This window comes from Rhinolophus hipposideros, assembly GCF_964194185.1.
Source record: "Rhinolophus hipposideros genome assembly, chromosome: 11".
In the NCBI taxonomy this organism is placed as follows: Eukaryota; Metazoa; Chordata; class Mammalia; order Chiroptera; family Rhinolophidae; genus Rhinolophus; species Rhinolophus hipposideros.
This window is the reverse complement of record NC_138057.1, coordinates 51190095-51207864: the sequence shown is the minus strand read 5'-3', so window position 1 is coordinate 51207864 and position 17770 is coordinate 51190095. Positions and strand designations below refer to the sequence as shown.

Here is a 17770-nt window from a genome sequence, read left to right as displayed (position 1 = left end):
TTTCCCAAAGCCTCAGCCACACACAAGAACACAGGATTTTTAATCAGTTTCCTTAACTGAGATGGTTTTGTTACTCCAGAAGTAAAAAACTCTATATGCCAGACATAACACTGAGTATTCATTTTGTTCAGAGATGTAGAGGGGAATTTTGGTATCCTTAAGTGGTTGCACATCTGCAGGCAAAGAAAAGTTGTGGCAGGAGCTATGCCTTCAGCCGTTAACCCCAGACCTCCTAGTGTTAGAGATCACATTCCTCTGGGGTTGAATTTGTGATTAAAGTTTGAGAAGTACAGTTTTATTGACCCCACATCTGCCCAAGCCCTAGGCCCTGGTACTTTCAGACAGAAGGCCCTGGGGTTAGCGTGGTCAGGAGATGGCTGCTGTCTCCGTGTCCTTTGGCACCAGGCTGTAATGAACCTCAGGAAGTGCTCTTAGTCTCTCCGCAGCCTGGAAGGGGAAGAGGAAGGGGAAGAGGGAGGGTAAGGGCTGCCCAAAATGGTGGTATTGAGTTCTGAATGAGAGCTTGTGGGACCAGGAGGCTGGTGATAAGGATTGCTAGAATAACCAGAGGATGAAGGAATTGAGCAGCTCCTGATTCCCTAGGAATGCCCAGGTTATGAAGGTTCTCAGGGTCATGGTTGTTGGGATCCCTTGAAGAAATGGGAGAGAAAAGAGGACCCAGGGTGCTCCAAGTCCTGACCTGCTCAGGGGTGAGATCCCTCTGAGCCTGGGCAAGCATTTCGTAGCCAACCATGAATTTCCGGACAGTGGAAGAGCGCAGGAGTGGAGGGTAGTAATGAGCATGCAGCTGCCAGTGGTCCCAGTTGGCTTCAGCCTCTGATCCCATGGGAGCCCCTAACAGGAAGAAGGCAGATATGGCTGGTAATGGCCCTTTTTTAGTTCTGCAGCCTAGCCACTACCCCCAAACCAGGCTAGGTACCTGAAAATTACATCTCCCAGTATTCTGTGCCAGAGAGGAGACCAGACATTGAAAGACTGGGAGACATATTTTCACCAAGTTCCCTGCTCCACCCTCATTTCCAGCAGCGCTAAACTGGACATTTCCCCAAGTAAGAGTTTCAAGGACTGCTGAGGGTTGCAGTCCAATGGGTGGGGCACAGGAGCCCAGAAATGATGTTGGGGCTATATATGGGTGTTCAAAAAACCTCACCGTGCCAGCCCATGGTGTAGGGAAAGGAGGTCTCAAATAGGTTGTCGTATTTGATCAAGAGCTTCTTCATGATGAAAGCTAGATCTAGAATCAGAGCCTGACTCTTAGCCAGGGGCCTAGATGCTGGCCCTACCAGAACCACCCTCATACAGAGCCTGGCCCCAGGGTCCTAGTTGGGAGACTTACCATCACGCTCAGCAGGGGTCAGCTCAGGCAGCCGCCGCACATGCCGACGGGGCAGCAGCAGTGTCTGGAAGGGCCACACTGCCCAGAAGGGAACCAGCACTAACCAGTGCTCACTGGTTAGAACTAGACGTTCCTGGGCAGACCAAATAGAGAGGAGGTCATCAAGGCAGGTGTTGGGGGTCAGCAAATAGGCAAGGGAAGCAGAATTAAAAATGTGCCCAGAATCTGATGGCTTCTCACCAACTCCAACACTACCACCCTAGTCTAAGTCACTACCCCCTTTCCTTTAGATTATTGCTATGGCCTCCTAGCAAGTCTCTCCGCTACTTCCCTTCTACCCGTCTCCTTCACACACCTCTCTCTTTTGGGGTGAGGTAGGTTAGGGGCTCCTTGGGGACAGGGCCTGGCTTTCTCCCACCTTCCTGAGTAGCTCCTGGTGGCCATACTCCATCAGCAGGGGTTCTCCATGCTGATTCTGATAGGCCCGCTGAGACCGCTCCTCACGCTGGGCAATATCTGGCAGGAAACTGCTGGCCCACACCTGTCAAGGAACAGGAACAGAGAAGGCAGCTCCTTCACGCCAAAGCCTCCACATCAGTAGCACACTCTGCCCCACCCTGTACTCCAGCTCCTCTCCCACTCCCCACAGTATTGGCTTGGACTCAGCCTAGAAATCCACTAGAGCCTCTGACACACACTTACCTGGCAGTGGGGGTGGGGGTTGGAACAGCCCATCATGGCTCCTTTGTTTTCAAAGATCTATCAGGTAGGGGTAGAGAGCGTTGGTAGCCAAAAAGACACCAGTTCAATCCCTCCAAACCACACCCTCCAAACCACACCAGAACTAAAGCTGGACCACCTCCTCCCTGCCCATCCAGCGGGAGGAGGCAACCTCACAGACCTGCACCCAAGGGTACTGGGCACCCAGCTCTTCTGTGACTGAGGCCCACACATCCACAACAGCGCGGATCTCACGCACTGACATGAGTGGCAGCGTCACATCCGACCAGGGGTGGAAGCACAGGACCTTACTAAGCAGAGGAAGGGAGGGAGGGATGACAGAAATACAGGGCTTGGCTGTGCTAGGGGCAGGGCCCAACCCTGGTGCTCAGTCCAGGCCCTGGGTTGGAGGTTGTAAGAGAGGAAATCCATAGTTACCAAACGCCTCGAGCAGCCTCTGCTTGGAAAAGGGGGTGATCACTGGGTCCTGAGATAAAAGGGTATCATTCTCTGCCACAGAAGTACCCCCAAGAGGTCCGCCCTCTCTTCCCTCCAACAGCAGCTAGAGCGAAGTTACCTGGATTGGGTGCATCGGGCTGCAGAGCTGGGAAGTCGTTGTCAAACAGGAAGGTGCTATCGTAGTGGGGATTCACCTACAGACAAGGATGGGATAGAAGCGTTCGCTGCCCCATGCCACAGCTCATCTGGTGGACTTCAAGGGCTGGACAGTGTAAAAGAAGGTGGGGACTCTGGGCTCAAAAAGACTTGATGAGATCTGACCCAGAAGGAAGTCCACTACCCTGTGGGTGAGGGGTGGTGCTAAGGGGGAGCTACATGCCCTGGCCCAGCCTGCAGATGTAGGCTCTAAAGGCTCACCTCTCCATTGGCCCGTGTGGCACCAGGACACAGAGGGTTGTGGGGGTCATGGCGGGGCACTGTTTTCAAAAGCGAGGGCTCTACTTGTCCCTGCCAGGGCCGCTTCATACGGTGAGCTGACACCAGCACCCACTCATCCTGCAGCGGGTTGTAGCGGATATGCTGATGCTCTGGGGGCAAAGAGTAAAGATCAGTCAGCAAAGCTCTCTTCCCCTCTCGCTCCTGGGTCTCACCCACCAGCAGGCCCAAACTCGGAGACATCCTCTCCGCCCCGTCCAGCTCAGGAGCCGAAGGGCCGGGCTTGGGCATTCCCAGCGCCAAGTAACTTACAGGCCAACTAGGGAGTGTCTCCGCCGCGCGGGCCTGGCGGGGCGGGCGCGCGGACCTGGGGGTAAGGAAGTCAACTTCCTAAGGAAAGGAAGGGCTGGGCTCCGCGTCCTAGTGAGTCCTGCCCACCCTGCAGTTACCTCTTGCCTGGAAGGGTGTAGCGGTAGCGTCTGCCTCTGACCCCCGCCGGTGCTGCTCAGGACCCACTCCGCTGCCCGACATGAGGCTACAGTTGTTGGGAGAGATCTTCTGGAACGTATGCCCAGCTGCCTGTCACCCATTAATAGGTCTTCCAAACCCCGCCTTGCCCCCCGATGATTGGCCGGTCTCCGGCACGTGACTGCCTGAGGGGCCGACCATCCACCTGGGGGTGTGGCTCAGGGCGGTCTAGCTGTATAGGGGGTGACTTTGGTGACTCCCCCTCCACTCCAGGGCCAAAGCCAGTAGCTTGGAAAAACTTCTGTGAAACCTACTTACTGAAGATCCTTTGGCTCCAGGACACTTACAAGATTTCTTTATAGTATTTATTTGGTCATTTATTCAGCAAATATTTACTGAGTATGTATCTCCCCTGTGTCAGCCACCTAGTCCCCACATGGGGCAAAAAAATGCCCTTGTGTGCACAAGTCAGGCATGGCTTCTGCCCTCCTGGAGCTTACATTCTAGGGCCAAGTACGGATAAAACCCTGGATCCACAATGACCTCATTTACCTGCTCAGTGGCTATGGGTGGGGGGGGGTCCGACACAGGCATTGATCTGCTTCAGCTGAACCCTGGCCTCAAGTATTACCTGGAGGAATGGGTACTTCACCATAACCGTACTTCATTGCCACCAGGTAGCAGAAACAGATTTAGGGAAAAAATACTAATAACTGGGAACGAAAAAAGGACTATGTAATAAACCTGGCAAGCAAGCTAGTGTGGAAGAGGGGGCACATGGCATGTCTGACAAGCTCAGTGACCAAAAGTAACTACAGATGATGGTCGGATCACAAATTGCTAACTGGACAGGTTACAGTGGGTAGTCACCGCCCAAGCCTATACATAGCTTCCTCAGCAAAGGTCAATTTTTACCTTAAGTGAGCTCTCCATCCATTGTTCTTATGCATCTAGAATACCTTGGAAATGCCAGAGTAATTTTTTTTCCAGACCCCTCAAATGCACAACTGCACAAGATCACAGAAACCCTCATTGTTATCTTTTTCCCTACATACCATCTCTATGTGCTGTAAATACTAATTAATAACTATCCTGTATCCACCAATGTAAAAGAAGTATGTGTTTCTACATTTTACTTTCTATCCACTCCTAAAGATTTCCCCACTTTGCTTTTTCCTGCCTCCTTAATATACCACAAATGGATTTCACGTACCTCCCTTAGGTTTTCTCCTTTGATTCTAAACATAAAAAAGGAACTCTAAAACTGGGGCGGCTGGTTGGCTCAGTTGGTTAGAGCACGGTGCTCATTACACCAAGGTCAGCGGTTCTGTTCCCACATGGGCCAGTGAGCTGCACCCTCCACAACTAGATTGAAAACAATGACTTGACTTGGAGCTGATGGGTCCTGGAAAAATGCACTGTTCCCCAATATTCCCCAATTTAAGAAGAAAAAAAGTGTTTTAAAAAGGAACTACAACACTGCCATTTTCCAGATCATTTTCTCAATCTGTTGAGATTTTGCTTCTATACATGTCCTCAAAATTTGGCTCAAATAAACTCAAACTTTCTAAAGGTGTGGACCCTTTTTTCATCAACATAACCATATGCTTTCTTTTTTTCTCTCTCTCCACCCTCACTCCCCCCACCCCCCACACACCAAAAGCACAAGAAGAGGGTGAGGTAAGAGGGCTACAAGAAATTTGAAAATGTGGAAAGGACAGGACTATCAGTAGCTCCAGCCACCATCTGGGTGGGGTCAGGGGTGTTTACACATTACACATCCCCGTCCCTTCTCCACCTTTTCCTTGGATCAAACCAATTGTCTAATATTAGAAAAAAATTCAAATTAATTCTTCCCCTGGCACTTTTATAGAGCCATCAAAATATTGTCTGAACCTCCTTCCAATTTCACAGTGGGAAACAGAGGCCTCAAGGTCACCCAGAGGATGAGTTGGCCATGCTACAATTTGAACCTAAATTTCCAGTCTCTTCCCACGGCTCTAAAATTCCCCTAAGACTTTAATGATATTCAAGACAGAAATCTAGTGAACTAGAAGCTGGGCAGTAGCACGGAGGACCCTTCCCCCAAGCCAGGCCAGGCCAAGCCAGGTGTTTTGCAGCTCATATGCAAAAACTGGGTCATTGGTCATTTACCTAATCTCTGCCCTAGGGTCCTCTGACTGGAATCAGAAGAGGCCACTAGGTAGGGGGCAGGGAGCAGAGAGCTGAGAAAGTGTGTGTGTGTGTGTGTGTGTGTTTGTGTGTGTGTGTGTGTGTGTGTGTGTGTTGGGGGGGAATTACCTGTCTCACTGGCTGCTCATAGTATAGGGGGAAATGGGGGGATAGAAGATCTGCTTTTCTATTCTCTCCGCTGTCTTTGTTGTTTGAGTGACTGGATTTTGGAGGCAGCCCCATTCTCCCAAGAACACCAGTGCTTCAGTGCCACTCCCTGGATCATGCCAACTAACTCCTAGCTCTCTTCAAAAACATCTCTTCAGGACTATCGCCAAACTTCTCCTTTCTCTGTGTCTCTCCAAGGTCATTTTTTGGGGGGAAGAAGAGAATGGCTGAGACGGGACCCATCCAGCCCTTTCCCTCCAAGATCTCAGAGGTGTACTCTTTTCTATGATATCTAGGGAAGGTGGCTGTGATCCCCAGCCCCTATTTCCCTTCTTTAGACCATCTTAAGGCTGTGGAGGAGCCTATCTTTGTAGGTTTTTCAGGCTGGTCTAATTATCAAATCGAGGAGACAGATTAACAAGAGAAAACACCCAAATTTAATTACCTATGTATATATGGGAACCATACATGAGAGAGTCATAGACTCCCGTACTGAAAGGTTCAGAGACAGAAAGTTAAAATGAGGTATATTTGGCATTCTAAACTAATAATGAGGTAAAGCACCTTGGTGCTTCAGATAGGGACTTATCCATTGCAGGATAAGTACAGATATTCAGTAATTAGAAGTTTCCCTGCCATATCGATAGGTCACGAAATTATTTCCGGTAATAACTCTTATTATGGGTAAGGCCCTAAATTTAAATTCTTTGAAAGGTAAATTTCTCATGAGCCCACAAGGTCTCAATTGCCTTCAGCTCAAAATAACTCACATTACAAAGTGGCATATTTAAGGGAGGTCTGTTCTGAAACCCTTCAAGGCCAAAGGACAATTTGGGGTTTTGTTTGTTTGTTTTTAAATAGTGTGTGCTGGAGATTTCTGAAAGATCAAATAGGGGAACTGCACACCTAGATAGTCCCAGAGGGCTCTGCTTGGAACAGGGTAGGAGAAGACAGATTTTTTGGCTAGTCCCTGCTAATTAGTGTTCTCAGAGAATGGTCAACTCAAAAGTGTCTCAGAAACCAGAGCCAATTAAAAATAATAATAATGTTCCCTCAATTCTGCATTGTCCTCTAGCTAATCCCTTATCTTCCCCTTCTTGGCATAGTTTCTCAAAAAAGTCCATCTTCCCAGCCTGTATACTTACCTACCCAGTACACTGTAACATGTCTTTTGCTCTGTATTATTCAGGGTAAGTAATTTTAGTTGCTGTAACAAACAACTCTCAAACTCAGTGGCTTCGCACCACAGTCCATTGTGAGGGAGAAGAGGAGCTCTGTCCCATACAGCATTGTGAATTCTCCAGTAACTACTTAACTCTATGTAACTATGACCATAGATGAGAGAAATAGAGAGAATGCAAAGAATTTCACTGAAGATTTTAGGAGCCAGACCCGGAAGTGACGTACATCATTTCTGCCTATACTTCATTAGCCAGAACACAATCTAACTATAAAATAGACTGTGTAATGTAACCTGGCTGCCCAAGAGCAAAGGGAAATGGATTTGTGAATGTATAGCATCATCTTTGCTACGTGACCCTGAGAAATCTAATGACCATTTCCATCATTTTATTGGATCTCTCAATTATATTTGACTGTGTTGACCTGTCCCGTCCTGCGCAACAAGGGCAGTGAGAAGGCGAGAAGGGGCGGTTTGGGTTAAGTTTTTAAGCAAGAAACAACCAGAGACGTAATGCAGTTAAATCTCTCCCAAGGCCAGCGGTCTCTCAGTCTCAGAGGGCTGCAGCCCAGAATAGAACTGGCTGGAGGTTTTTATTGAGAGGTCTACAACTACAAGAAAGCAACATTGTTTCTTACACTGTCTGTGAGGCTCAGACTTCCTAACAGAAAAATGTTTATTCCAATTACCCTTTGTCTGTTAACAGCGGAAGCACAAGGTCCCAGGATGTTTTTACCTAAAGTATGTACCTTTTCAGGATCAAGTCTTTCACATTGTAACAACTCTGTTGAGAGAAGTGGAACCAGGTGCAAGGGGAAAGCCAGAGCCGGCAATAGATTTTCCCAAGCAGGGGAGGCAAGGCCCCTTCCCATACCTGTCCAAGGCAGCTCGATTGGGGTCCCCACTCGGTTCTGCCTGGCTTAGGTTGTATCTCCCGTGAGGTATCTTACCCGTCTTTGGCTGCAAACCATCTTTTGGGGACCAGACAGAGAGACATAAGATGTAAACAAAGGATGGAACAGAGTCCCAGAAAGGCACAATTTCACAAACTCTTCTTTCCTTAAGGAAAGACATGAAGGGACATTTGGCTAGGCTGTTGTGCGACATTTCCCCCTTTTTTTTTTTTTTGAAATATGAGCGACACAGACCGTGCAAGAAACAATGTTGCTTTCTTGTAGTTGTAGACCTCTCAATAAAAACCTCCAGCCAGCTTTATTCTGGGCTCCAGCCTTCTGAGACTGAGAGACCCCTGGCCTTCAGAGAGATTTAACTGCATTAAGTCTCTGGTTGTTTCTTGCTTAAAAACTTAACCCAAACCGCCCCTTCTCGCCTCCTCACTGCCCTTGTTACGCGGAAGGCGACATTGACCCTTCATTTCATCACACTCATGTGTGAGGCCATGCTCTTCCAGTTCCCTCCCTCTCCTTTGTTTTATTTATGTAACTAACACATATCATACCATGTGCCAGGTACTAATTGCTTTATAAATATTAACTCATTTACTCTTCATTACAATGAAGGTATGTACTGTGAAGTCGGTATTATACTTTCACTTGTCTCATTTTACAGATGAGAAAACTGAGTCACAAGGAGTTTAAGTAACTTGCCCAAGGTCACACAACTAGTGGCAGGAGCCAGGCTTTTGACCCAGGCAATCCAGCTCCTTTCTTTCTTAAGTTCTGCACTATGCTGCCTCTTTTCTTGCTTTTGCTTCTTTTTTCTTTAACCGCTCCCTTACCATAACCCTCAGTTGGTTTACAAAGGCCTCCTCTCACATTTTGTGTTTCAGAGGAAGAATGAATTGTAGGCCCTTGAAGAACCCACACTGTCCCTCTAGTGGGTGCCTTTGCTCTTGGAGTAGGTCTTATTGGCTGGAATGCCCTTCCCATCTCAGTTAAAGACACGGCTCAGGTGTCACCGCCTCCAGAAAGCCTCCGTCCCCAAGTTGAAGTTCGCCCACTCGCCTTCAGTGCTAGCAAAGGTGGGCCTTAAGCATCACTAATGCCGGAAGGCTCTGCTTCCGGACTCGCCTGTTTCACCCGTCACTGAGTCCAGGGGGTAGTCCTTTCTGGATTTCACCGCCACCAAGCCCTACTAGCAAGTAGGATGGGGCTCGAGAGGCCCTGCTTGGAGGCCCTACTGTAGGCAGCTAGGAGGGCTTGGCCCCTCTCCCTTTACCTCCTGCGCGAAGCTCCGCCCCACCCCTCCGCGCTCCCTGCTCCCCGCGAGGAAATGGTACAATCCGAGGGGGGCGGTGCCAGGGTGCCCGGACAGTTCCGATTGGCCAGGGAGAGCCGTACCACGGCGGTGGCGGGGGAACGGGTCCTGGAGGGCGCGCCGTAGGCGAGGAGGCAGGGAGAAGCGAAGCCTCAGGTTCCAGCTCCCTCTTGTGCTGCGTTGTGTCAGGCTGTCCTCAGGGATGCAGTGGGCGGTGGGCCGGCGGTGGGTGTGGGCGGCGCTGCTCCTGGCTGCAGTGGCTGTGCTGGCCCAGGTAGTCTGGCTCTGGCTGGTCACGCAGAGCTTCGTCTTCCAGCACGAAGAGATCGCGCAGCTGGCGCGGCAGTATGCGGGTGAGCGAGTGAATGAACGGGTGGAGGGCAGCGGGCTGAGGATTTCCGGGCCGAGTTGGGGGTTCCGGGGGCGTCGTTCCCAAGTTCGGGACCGGTGCTGGCCCTGATTGTGTTGTTCCTCTGCCCCCGCCAGGGCTGGACCACGAGCTGGCCTTCTCTCGGCTGATCGTGGAGCTGCGGCGGTTGCACCCAGGCCACGTGCTGCCGGATGAGGAGCTGCAGTGGGTGTTCGTGAACGCGGGTGGCTGGATGGGCGCCATGTGCCTTCTGCATGCTTCGCTGTCCGAGTACGTGCTGCTCTTCGGCACCGCCCTGGGCTCTGGCGGCCACTCTGGTCAGTGCTGGCGACGGGCCGGACTGGGAGGCTGGGGCTGTACAAGGGCCCATGCCCTCCTTTCTGTTTGGCCAAGCCATGCGATAGCAGAGATACCCTGCTATTCGGTGTCCATCTGATTGTCCCGCAGGGCGCTATTGGGCTGAGATCTCCGACACCATCATCTCTGGCACCTTCCACCAGTGGAGAGAGGGCACTACTAAAAGTGAGGTCTTCTACCCAGGTGCGTAGGGAGATTCTGTCAGAGAAGTGGGTCCCTTCATTCTGCGATGCCCGTAGTTGGGGAAGAGAGCCATGGCATGGAAAGGGGGGGGTGTTGAGGGGCCCTCCCTCTGGTTCCCTTACCCCCTAGATAAGCCACAGGTGGTTGGTTGAGGCAGAGTTGAAGGCTTTCCTGTTGCTTTCCTCTATCAAAAGGAAACAAACATAACAGCCTCCTGTTGACCATGTGTGATTTTTATCTACCAAGACACTATTTTACTCATCCAGTATTCCAGCAGTTGTTGGGTAGACAGACAATTTCTGATTATTTTTCATACCTCCAAAGACAAAGCAGATAGTTGTCTTCCTTTTTTATATAGTGAAATATTATACATAAAAAGTAGATTTGGACTTCCAAGCAAGTTTGATGTTGACTGTTATAAGCATGGCAGGCATTGTAATTGAACAGTTAAATTTTTCAAAAAACCTCGCAAGTCTTATAATCACCCCTCTGTATCTAACAGGCTCAGCCCAAATTTAGCTAAATTTCTGCTTGACATGAGTGAGCCTTGGAAATGCAGACTTCCATGACTCCTGTACAGTGGCCCATGGCCAGGTGAGGTGCCCCTCCTTGGCTTCCCCAAGGGAGGACATGAGCCAGGTGATGTCCCAGAGGAAAATTTAGGAGTGGCCATCTTGGCCTCTTACCTCTCCAGATGGGTGACCTGGCCAGTGAGGTCAGGCTTTTTCCTTTCCTTAAGCTCCCTCTCCATTACTTACTAGTAGACAGCCCGTGGGCCAGGGAGGTGGCAGCAATGGAAGGGCAGGGGTAGGCTCCTAATGTGGGTGCTCCTTGTCCTCCAGGGGAGACAGTGGTGCATGGGCCTGGTGAGGCAACAGCTGTGGAATGGGGGCCAAACACATGGATGGTGGAGTATGGCCGAGGTGTAATCCCATCTACCCTGGCCTTCGCACTGGCTGACACAATCTTCAGCACCCAGGACTTCCTCACCCTGTTCTACACTCTTCGCGCCTATGCCCGGGGCCTCCGGCTTGAACTCACTACCTACCTCTTCGGCCAGGACCCTTGATCAGCCAGGCCTGTAGAAGGACCTGTGGATGGAACAGGAACGGGCAGGCTGGCACACACCCATTTGCTGAAGCCTATGTGAAAAGACAGGGACATATTCATAACATACAGATACTGAGTTCCTGGTGTACAAGAAAGGACATACATGCTTATACAACCAAACATAGAGACCTGTGGAAACCTATGGGACATGCATTCAGATACTGAATCCCACGTGTACAGCAGCATCATACATTCACACCCACCCAGAGAAGGAGCCCCACATATACCAAGGGGTCCAGTCATGTTCAAACACACATAACACACGCTTGACTCACTAACTCAGGCCTTTACAGAGCTTCCCTGCCCCTAGGGCTCTGGAGTTAGGAGTGGGGGTGGGTATTACACTCTGCCTGGATCTGACCCCTCAACCCAGCAGCAGCTGGGAGAAGAGAAGCTGCCTTTGGAGGCCCCCTTCATCTGCAGCTGTGAGGCCCTTCCCCTTGATCCCCCTGTCCTCACCATATGCCTTACCCCTGTTCTGTTCCCCTGCTATGCAAGTGCCCTCATGGCCTGTCTCCTACCCTCTCAGCAACCAAGTCAGCTGGGGAACCAGAAAAATGTGGAGAATGCTGAGGTCAGGGTCCCTCCTATCCTGAAAGACCCCCATTCTTCCCTCGGGTAGGGAGGCTGGCCTCAGCCCAGGGCTCACCCCTGGGGAGAGGACCTGGAAACGTGAGCCTAGTCCAAGGGGCCATCCCTGCCCTAGAGAAGGCTTTTTCTACACACACAGATACACCCATCACAGCTTCCAGACACTGCCCTTGCTGCATTCTCTGTCCATCTTTCTCTCTGTTAATAAAGATCTGTTGAACAGTTCCATTTCTTTGTGCATCTGAGCAGCAGGAAAACCTGCTAATTCCTGGAGGTCCTCAGGAAGGCCTCTCCCTTGCTGTGTGATTGAGTTTATAAGACAGTAGCTGTATACTTTAGTGTGCTGAAGAATGAGATAGGCTCATTGACTCGACAGATTACTCTGCCCAATCCTCAAGGGTAAATGGTGGGTTGAGGTTTAAGATTAGTATAGTTAATAATCTCCACAAAGTTTGAACACTGCAGTTTAAGAAATTCATGGCTGTACCGTTTGCAACAACATAGATGGACCTAAGGATATTTTGCTAAGTGAAATAAGTCAGACAGAGATAGACAAATACCATATGATCTCACTTACATGTGGAAGCTAAAGAATAAAATAAACGAACAAACAAACCGGGGCTCGATGAGATGTGTTTTCTTGGTCTTGCCAGTGCGTCTGGAAACAGTTCTGGGAATCCTGCCCTGGGTGGCCACGAGGTGGCAGTGTGCACCCACCTTTGAACTGAAAGAGGTCCAATTCTCCGTCTGCTTTTTTCTGATTTTCCAGAGTACCATGTCCACCTACCCAGGAGTTTCTCCCCTCCAGTCTGGCCTCTCCAGGACCCCTCACTAATGTGGAGGCTCCTGGGGGTAGGGAGCTGGTACCTACTATCTGGTGGTGTCTGAGGTAGGTGGGGCTGGAACTAGTGTGAGGCAAGAAAGGTGCCTGAGGTACACTCCCAGGGACCCTGCACTTGCCCTTAAGTTTTGCGGCCTGGATGCCTCACTTGACTCATCCTCCTGGCCCTGCTCTGAGGTTGAGTAAGGCCCAGGCCCCTCTCACTTAGGTTTCCTAGTATGTTAAAAATGGGAGGAATATGGTTATAAAAATTGTCTCTTCTAAAAATTTGATATTCAATGAACAAAAATACAAAAGACTACATGTGTAATCATTTGGAAACAACATCCAAAGTCTAAATTTGTAGCTGTGAATGAATGTGAGGCCCAGGCCAATTGGCCTTCCTGACACACCGCCACCACCATGTTGGCCATGACAAGTCCTGCTGGGACCTCTCTATGGATAATGGATTGCAAGGTCAAGCCTCCAAGGATTGCTCCAGTAACCCAGCTCTTCCTCTAGGCTCTGCCCACATCCATCAAGGAGACCCCAGCTCCCCTCTCATCTCCCTCTCACATAGCACTAGGTTCCCAGGCTCCTTGCTACCTCTGTTGCTAAGTCCAGTGGTTATTTCTTCTCAGCTTTCATTTGACACAATCACTCTTAAAATATTTTTGGTTTCCAGTACACTACTCTCTTGCCTTCTTTGCAAGATCTTTCTTACCTGTTAAAGCTCTGACTTCCCAGTACTTAATCTTCAAATTTCTCTGTCTACACAAGTGATCTCAATCATTCCAAGACTTTAGACACCATTTATATGTCTTTACCCCTCAAGTTTTATTGAGATACAATTGACATAATTAGTTTAAGGTATACAACATAATGATATATGTATATATTGTAAAATGATTGCCACAATAAATTTAGTTAACATCACCTCACATAGTTATAAATTCTTTTTTTTTTCTTGTGATAAGAACTTTCAGGATCTACACTCTTAGGAACTTTCAAATGTACAATATAGTATTATTAACTATAGTCATTATGCTGTACGTTACATCCCCCGGAGTTATTTATCTTATAAGTGGAAGTTTGTACCTTTTGTCCACCTTCCCCCATATCCCCCACCCTGGGCCTCTATCCTCCACCAATCTGTTCTGTTTCAATCTTTTGTGATTTTGTTTAGATATCATTATAAGTGAGAACATGTAGTATTTGTCTTTCTCTAGCCGACTTATTTCACTTAGCATAATGCCCTCATGGATGAGTAGATGAAGAAAATGTGGTATGCACACATATAACGGAATATTATTCAACCATAAAAAAGGGAATCCTGCCATTTGCTTCAACGTGGATGGACCTTGAGGACCATCTATATGTGGTGACTCCTAATTGTCTCAGTGTAAACCTCTTTTCTGAGCTCTATATATCAACTTCAGATATCCGACTATATCCATCTCTACCTGATATCTCCACCTGGTTGTGTAATTGGCATCTCAAACTTAAAATGTCCTACACAAACTGATTTCTCCCAATCCTGCACCTCTTGCAGTCTTTACTATCTCAGTTAAGGATACCTCCATTTAGCTACCTGCCTAAGCCAAAAACCTTGGAGTCATCTTGAATACCTCTTATTCTTTCACATCCTATATTCAAGACATCAACAGATCCTGCCAGTTTCATCTTTGAAACATCGAGAATCTGATCACTTGTTACCTCCACAGCTACTACCCTGGTCCAAACCACCATCATCTTTTGCCTGCATTACTGCAATGGACTCCTACTTGATCCTCATGCCTGCGTCCAGTGTGGAGGTTTCTCCACACAACAGCCAGATAGCCTTTCACTCTGCTCAGACATTTCCATCAGCTTCCCGTCTCATCCAGTCCTTTCAGTTCCTCCAAGAACCTACCCCAAGGCCCATGTTATCTCTCACCATTCGTTCACCTCATCCACCGTTTTAGCCCAGTGGCCTCCTTGCTTTTCTTCTGACACATCAAGTAAACTTCCACCTTAGGATATTTGCACCAGCTACTCTGCCTTCAATGTTCTTCTCTAGGTAACTACATGGCTTTATTCCTCCCCTCCAATTCCTGCTCAGTGAGTCCTTCCCTTAATGCGTGTAATAACAGCCCTTTTAATATACTTCCATAAAAGTTTTAGTATTCCTCCCTTCAACAGGTGAAGCCTAATTCCCTTACCTTTGAATGTGGGCTTGACTTAGTTATGTACTTTTAACAAATAATACATGGCAGAAGTGACAGTGTGTGACTTCCAAGACTAGGCCATCAAAGCATCGCTGCGGGGCCAGCCCAGTGGCTCCGGCAGTTAGAGCTCCATGCTCCTAACTCTGAAGGCTGCCGGTTCGATTCCCACATGGGCCAGTGGGCTCTCAACCACAAGGTTGCCAGTTCAACTCCTCGAATCCCTCAAGGGATGGTGGGCTCCGCCCCCTGCAACCAAGGTTGAACACAGCACCTTGAGCTGAGCTGCCTCCCGAATGGCTCAGTTGGTGCTCAGTTGGTTGGAGTGCGGGCTCTCAACCACAAGGTTGCCAGTTCGACTGCTGGTGGGCAGCCCCCCTCTGCAACTATGATTGAAAACGGCACCTTGAGCTGAGTTGCCGCTGAGCTCCTGGATGGCTCAGTTGGTTGGAGTGTGTCCTCTCAACCACAAGGTTGCCGGTTTGACTCCCGCAAGGGATGGTGGGCTGTGCCCCCTGCAACTAGAAAACAGCAACTGGACCTGGAACTGAGCTGCGCCCTCCACAACTAAGACTAAAAGGACAACAACTTGACTTGGAAAAAAGGCCTGGAAGTACACACTGTTCTCCAATAAAGTCCTGTTCGCCTTCCCCCAAAAAAAGCATTGCTGCCTCTTTAGTCTCTTGGATTACTATATCTGGGGGACATGGGCATCTCCTGTGAAGAGGTCCACCTGGGGAGAACAGCCTCCTGCCAACAGCCATGTGAATAAGTCATCCTGGAAGTGGATCCTCCTGTCCCAGTCAAGCCTTCAGATGACTGCAGCTGTAGCCAACATTTTTACTACAATCTCATGAGAGACAGTAAGGCAGAACCACCCAGCTAAGCCACTCAAATTCCTGATCCACAGCATTGTGAGATCAAATAAATGTTTGTTATTTTAAGCTGCTAAATTTGAGTATAATTTGTTACGCAGTAATAGCTAACTAATACACGCTTCCCTTTCTATCCCCCCAACCCAGAGTTGTTTTTTGTTTTTGTTTTTTCATTTTATTTACCATCATCTGGCACACTATATATTTCCCTTGCTGGAATTATATACCATTATTATAGGGACTTTATTTACTACTGTGTCCAACAGTGCCTGGTATAAAGTAGGTCTCAGTAAATATGTGTTGTATGAATGGAGGTCTAGGTCTGTCTTTTTCTCTGTAAGATATAAGGTTAGATGAGGGGGGTGTGTGGGTGTGAGAGACAGCCCTTCCCCTTCACAGATGAAGAGAGACATAAACCAGGGCCCAGTCAGGCTTATTCCTTCCCCCTTAGCACTTTCCAGTTGTAGCTCTCCTGGTTTAGACCCCAAAGGAGGGTTTACTATGCTTGATTGATTCTTTTTCTTTTGGGAGTAGCTGCCCAGTTCCTTGCCCCTCTCCTCCCCCGCAACCCCCTGAAGAGCAATCTCCAAACCCTCAGAACTGCAATTTCCTGAAGCCAGTTCCTACTTTTCCAAGAGGAATCTTATCATCTACCTCCCTCCAGGTACCTCTTCTCTGAGCAGTCGGGATGCTGTGGGGAAAGAGCAAGCTGGGCACAGGAAGCCCACAAATCTCTAACCTCTGCCCTCTAGTCCCTGAGGAGGTCCCCAGGACACATTTGTCTGCCTCTGCCCATTCACTGATTCTCCCCTCTGGGCCTGGCCTCAGAGAGAGGTGAGCAGAGGAAAGGGCTTGACTTTGCTCCAGGAGAACTCACCACACAAAGCCATGTGGGAGGGGGCATCAGTACTGAAGGTGGTTGGATTACCAAGGCTTCCTGGCGGGAAGAGTATCTGACACCTTCAGGCCTGAAACCTGACTGGGAGGGCACTAGAGTGAGCCAAGGTGTGAGTACGACTGAGCCTTCCCGTGGCCAGGGATGGACCAGAGAGAACAAGGACGTAGAGCCACAGTGGGAGCCGGGCTTGGGACAAGGGTGGAGGCTGGAGATAGGGAGAGCCAGGCAGGTGTCACCTATCACAAGATCCTGGTGAGAAGAGCTGGTGGCTCAGGCCAGAGCAAGCTGGGTCTGAGAGGAAGGGACTTGTTAGGAGAGGATGGAGGAGAAGAGAGGAAGCAGAAGTCACACCTGAATTTCTGTCTCCTGGAGGAATCTTCGCCCTGGGAGGAATCTTGCCTCCCTGGGTATGAGGTCAGGGGATGGTAGGAGTTTGGGTATGACATAGGAATTTCACACCCATGCCAGGTGTCACCACTGCAGGTACATGTTGTTCTCTCGCACACTTGGCATCACCTCCGGGGTAGCCCTCCTGCTTTTGGTGAGTTGATTCCCTTGGGTACAGGAAGAAACTAGGGGATGTATGAGGGTGCCTGAGAGACGGTGGCTCCAGGCTGCTCAAAGGAGAAATTGTGACCTCCCATCAGGACCCCCAAATAAGGAACAGCATCTCAGCATCTGGGGATAACTTGGGGTAGGGTGGGCCTGGACCAGTTGGCTGAAGGGGTCTAGAGATATAACCTGGGGAGTCATGCACACGTGGGTGAAGGAAGGATGCGAAGATGGGCAAAATGCTGATCACTGCTGAAATACTGTAATTCATTCTTCTTGTGTAGATGTTTGACGATGTCCATAATAGAACGTCAAAAGAGCTAAAAACTGTGTGGCTGTGTATCTCCATGTGGTGTGTGTACCCTGCTGCGGTGTGGAATCAGCTCAGAGACCTCTGAGTGTGTGTGAGGTGTGTGAGTCCACCACCATGTGCATGTATTGTGCAAACTGCAGCGTGCATGCAGCTGGGGACAGCACCTGGGCAGGGCAGGGGGGCGGAGTTTCAATTCTGTCCAGGCCCCCTCCACACTCACCCCAGCATACTGAAAAGTGATTCCCCTCATGATCACAGGCCATGGGTGCTCTAGTGTCCCTGTAATCAAGTACGTGAGACAGGGCAGCTGTGTGCCTGAAC

The 17770-nt window shown here is 49.3% G+C and overlaps 2 protein-coding genes across 6 annotated transcripts; one reads left to right on the top strand and one right to left on the bottom strand.

Annotated features, from left to right (window-relative positions):
• Positions 1–17: 17 nt before the first annotated feature.
• Positions 18–3581, bottom strand: GALT (galactose-1-phosphate uridylyltransferase). 4 transcript variants are annotated; one of them, XM_081065299.1, is made up of 11 exons: positions 3421–3581; positions 2954–3123; positions 2655–2730; positions 2516–2564; positions 2259–2388; positions 2060–2116; positions 1776–1898; positions 1358–1490; positions 1172–1255; positions 701–855; positions 23–447 (listed from the first exon to the last, which is right to left on the bottom strand). In XM_081065299.1, exons 1-11 carry the CDS (start codon positions 3500–3502, stop codon positions 367–369), a joined length of 1140 nt encoding a protein of 379 aa, XP_080921425.1. In that variant the 5' UTR covers positions 3503–3581; the 3' UTR covers positions 23–366. The 4 variants fall into 4 exon arrangements, with proteins under 4 accessions (XP_080921428.1, XP_080921425.1, XP_080921426.1 ...); XM_081065302.1 differs by lacking the exon at positions 2259–2388 and having other exon boundaries at positions 18–447; XM_081065300.1 differs by lacking the exon at positions 1172–1255 and having other exon boundaries at positions 24–447; positions 3421–3547.
• Positions 3582–9247: 5666 nt separating this feature from the next.
• On the top strand, positions 9248–12009 carry SIGMAR1 (sigma non-opioid intracellular receptor 1). 2 transcript variants are annotated; one of them, XR_013994436.1, is made up of 5 exons: positions 9248–9529; positions 9663–9863; positions 9994–10086; positions 10589–10680; positions 10929–12009. XR_013994436.1 is itself a non-coding variant. In XM_081066398.1 (4 exons), the coding sequence occupies exons 1-4, from the start codon at positions 9379–9381 to the stop codon at positions 11153–11155; spliced, it is 672 nt and encodes a 223-aa protein (XP_080922524.1). In that variant the 5' UTR covers positions 9248–9378; the 3' UTR covers positions 11156–12009. The 2 variants fall into 2 exon arrangements, 1 of the variants encoding a protein (XP_080922524.1); XM_081066398.1 differs by lacking the exon at positions 10589–10680.
• Positions 12010–17770: the final 5761 nt, after the last annotated feature.

Excerpts from the sequence above, each read along its gene's own strand:
- SIGMAR1 (XM_081066398.1), top strand. The coding sequence starts at position 9,379 with ATGCAGTGGGCGGTGGGCCGGCGGTGGGTGTGGGCGGCGCTGCTCCTG. Across the intron at positions 9,864-9,993 it reads GGGCTCTGGCGGCCACTCTG|GGCGCTATTGGGCTGAGATC; the intron begins GTCAGTGCTGGC and ends ATTGTCCCGCAG. Across the intron at positions 10,087-10,928 it reads AAGTGAGGTCTTCTACCCAG|GGGAGACAGTGGTGCATGGG; the intron begins GTGCGTAGGGAG and ends CTTGTCCTCCAG.
- GALT (XM_081065299.1), bottom strand. The coding sequence starts at position 3,502 with ATGTCGGGCAGCGGAGTGGGTCCTGAGCAGCACCGGCGGGGGTCAGAG. Across the intron at positions 2,565-2,654 it reads GCCCGATGCACCCAATCCAG|GACCCAGTGATCACCCCCTT; the intron begins GTAACTTCGCTC and ends CTTTTATCTCAG. Across the intron at positions 856-1,171 it reads CTACACCATGGGCTGGCACG|GGGCTCCCATGGGATCAGAG; the intron begins GTGAGGTTTTTT and ends TCTTCCTGTTAG.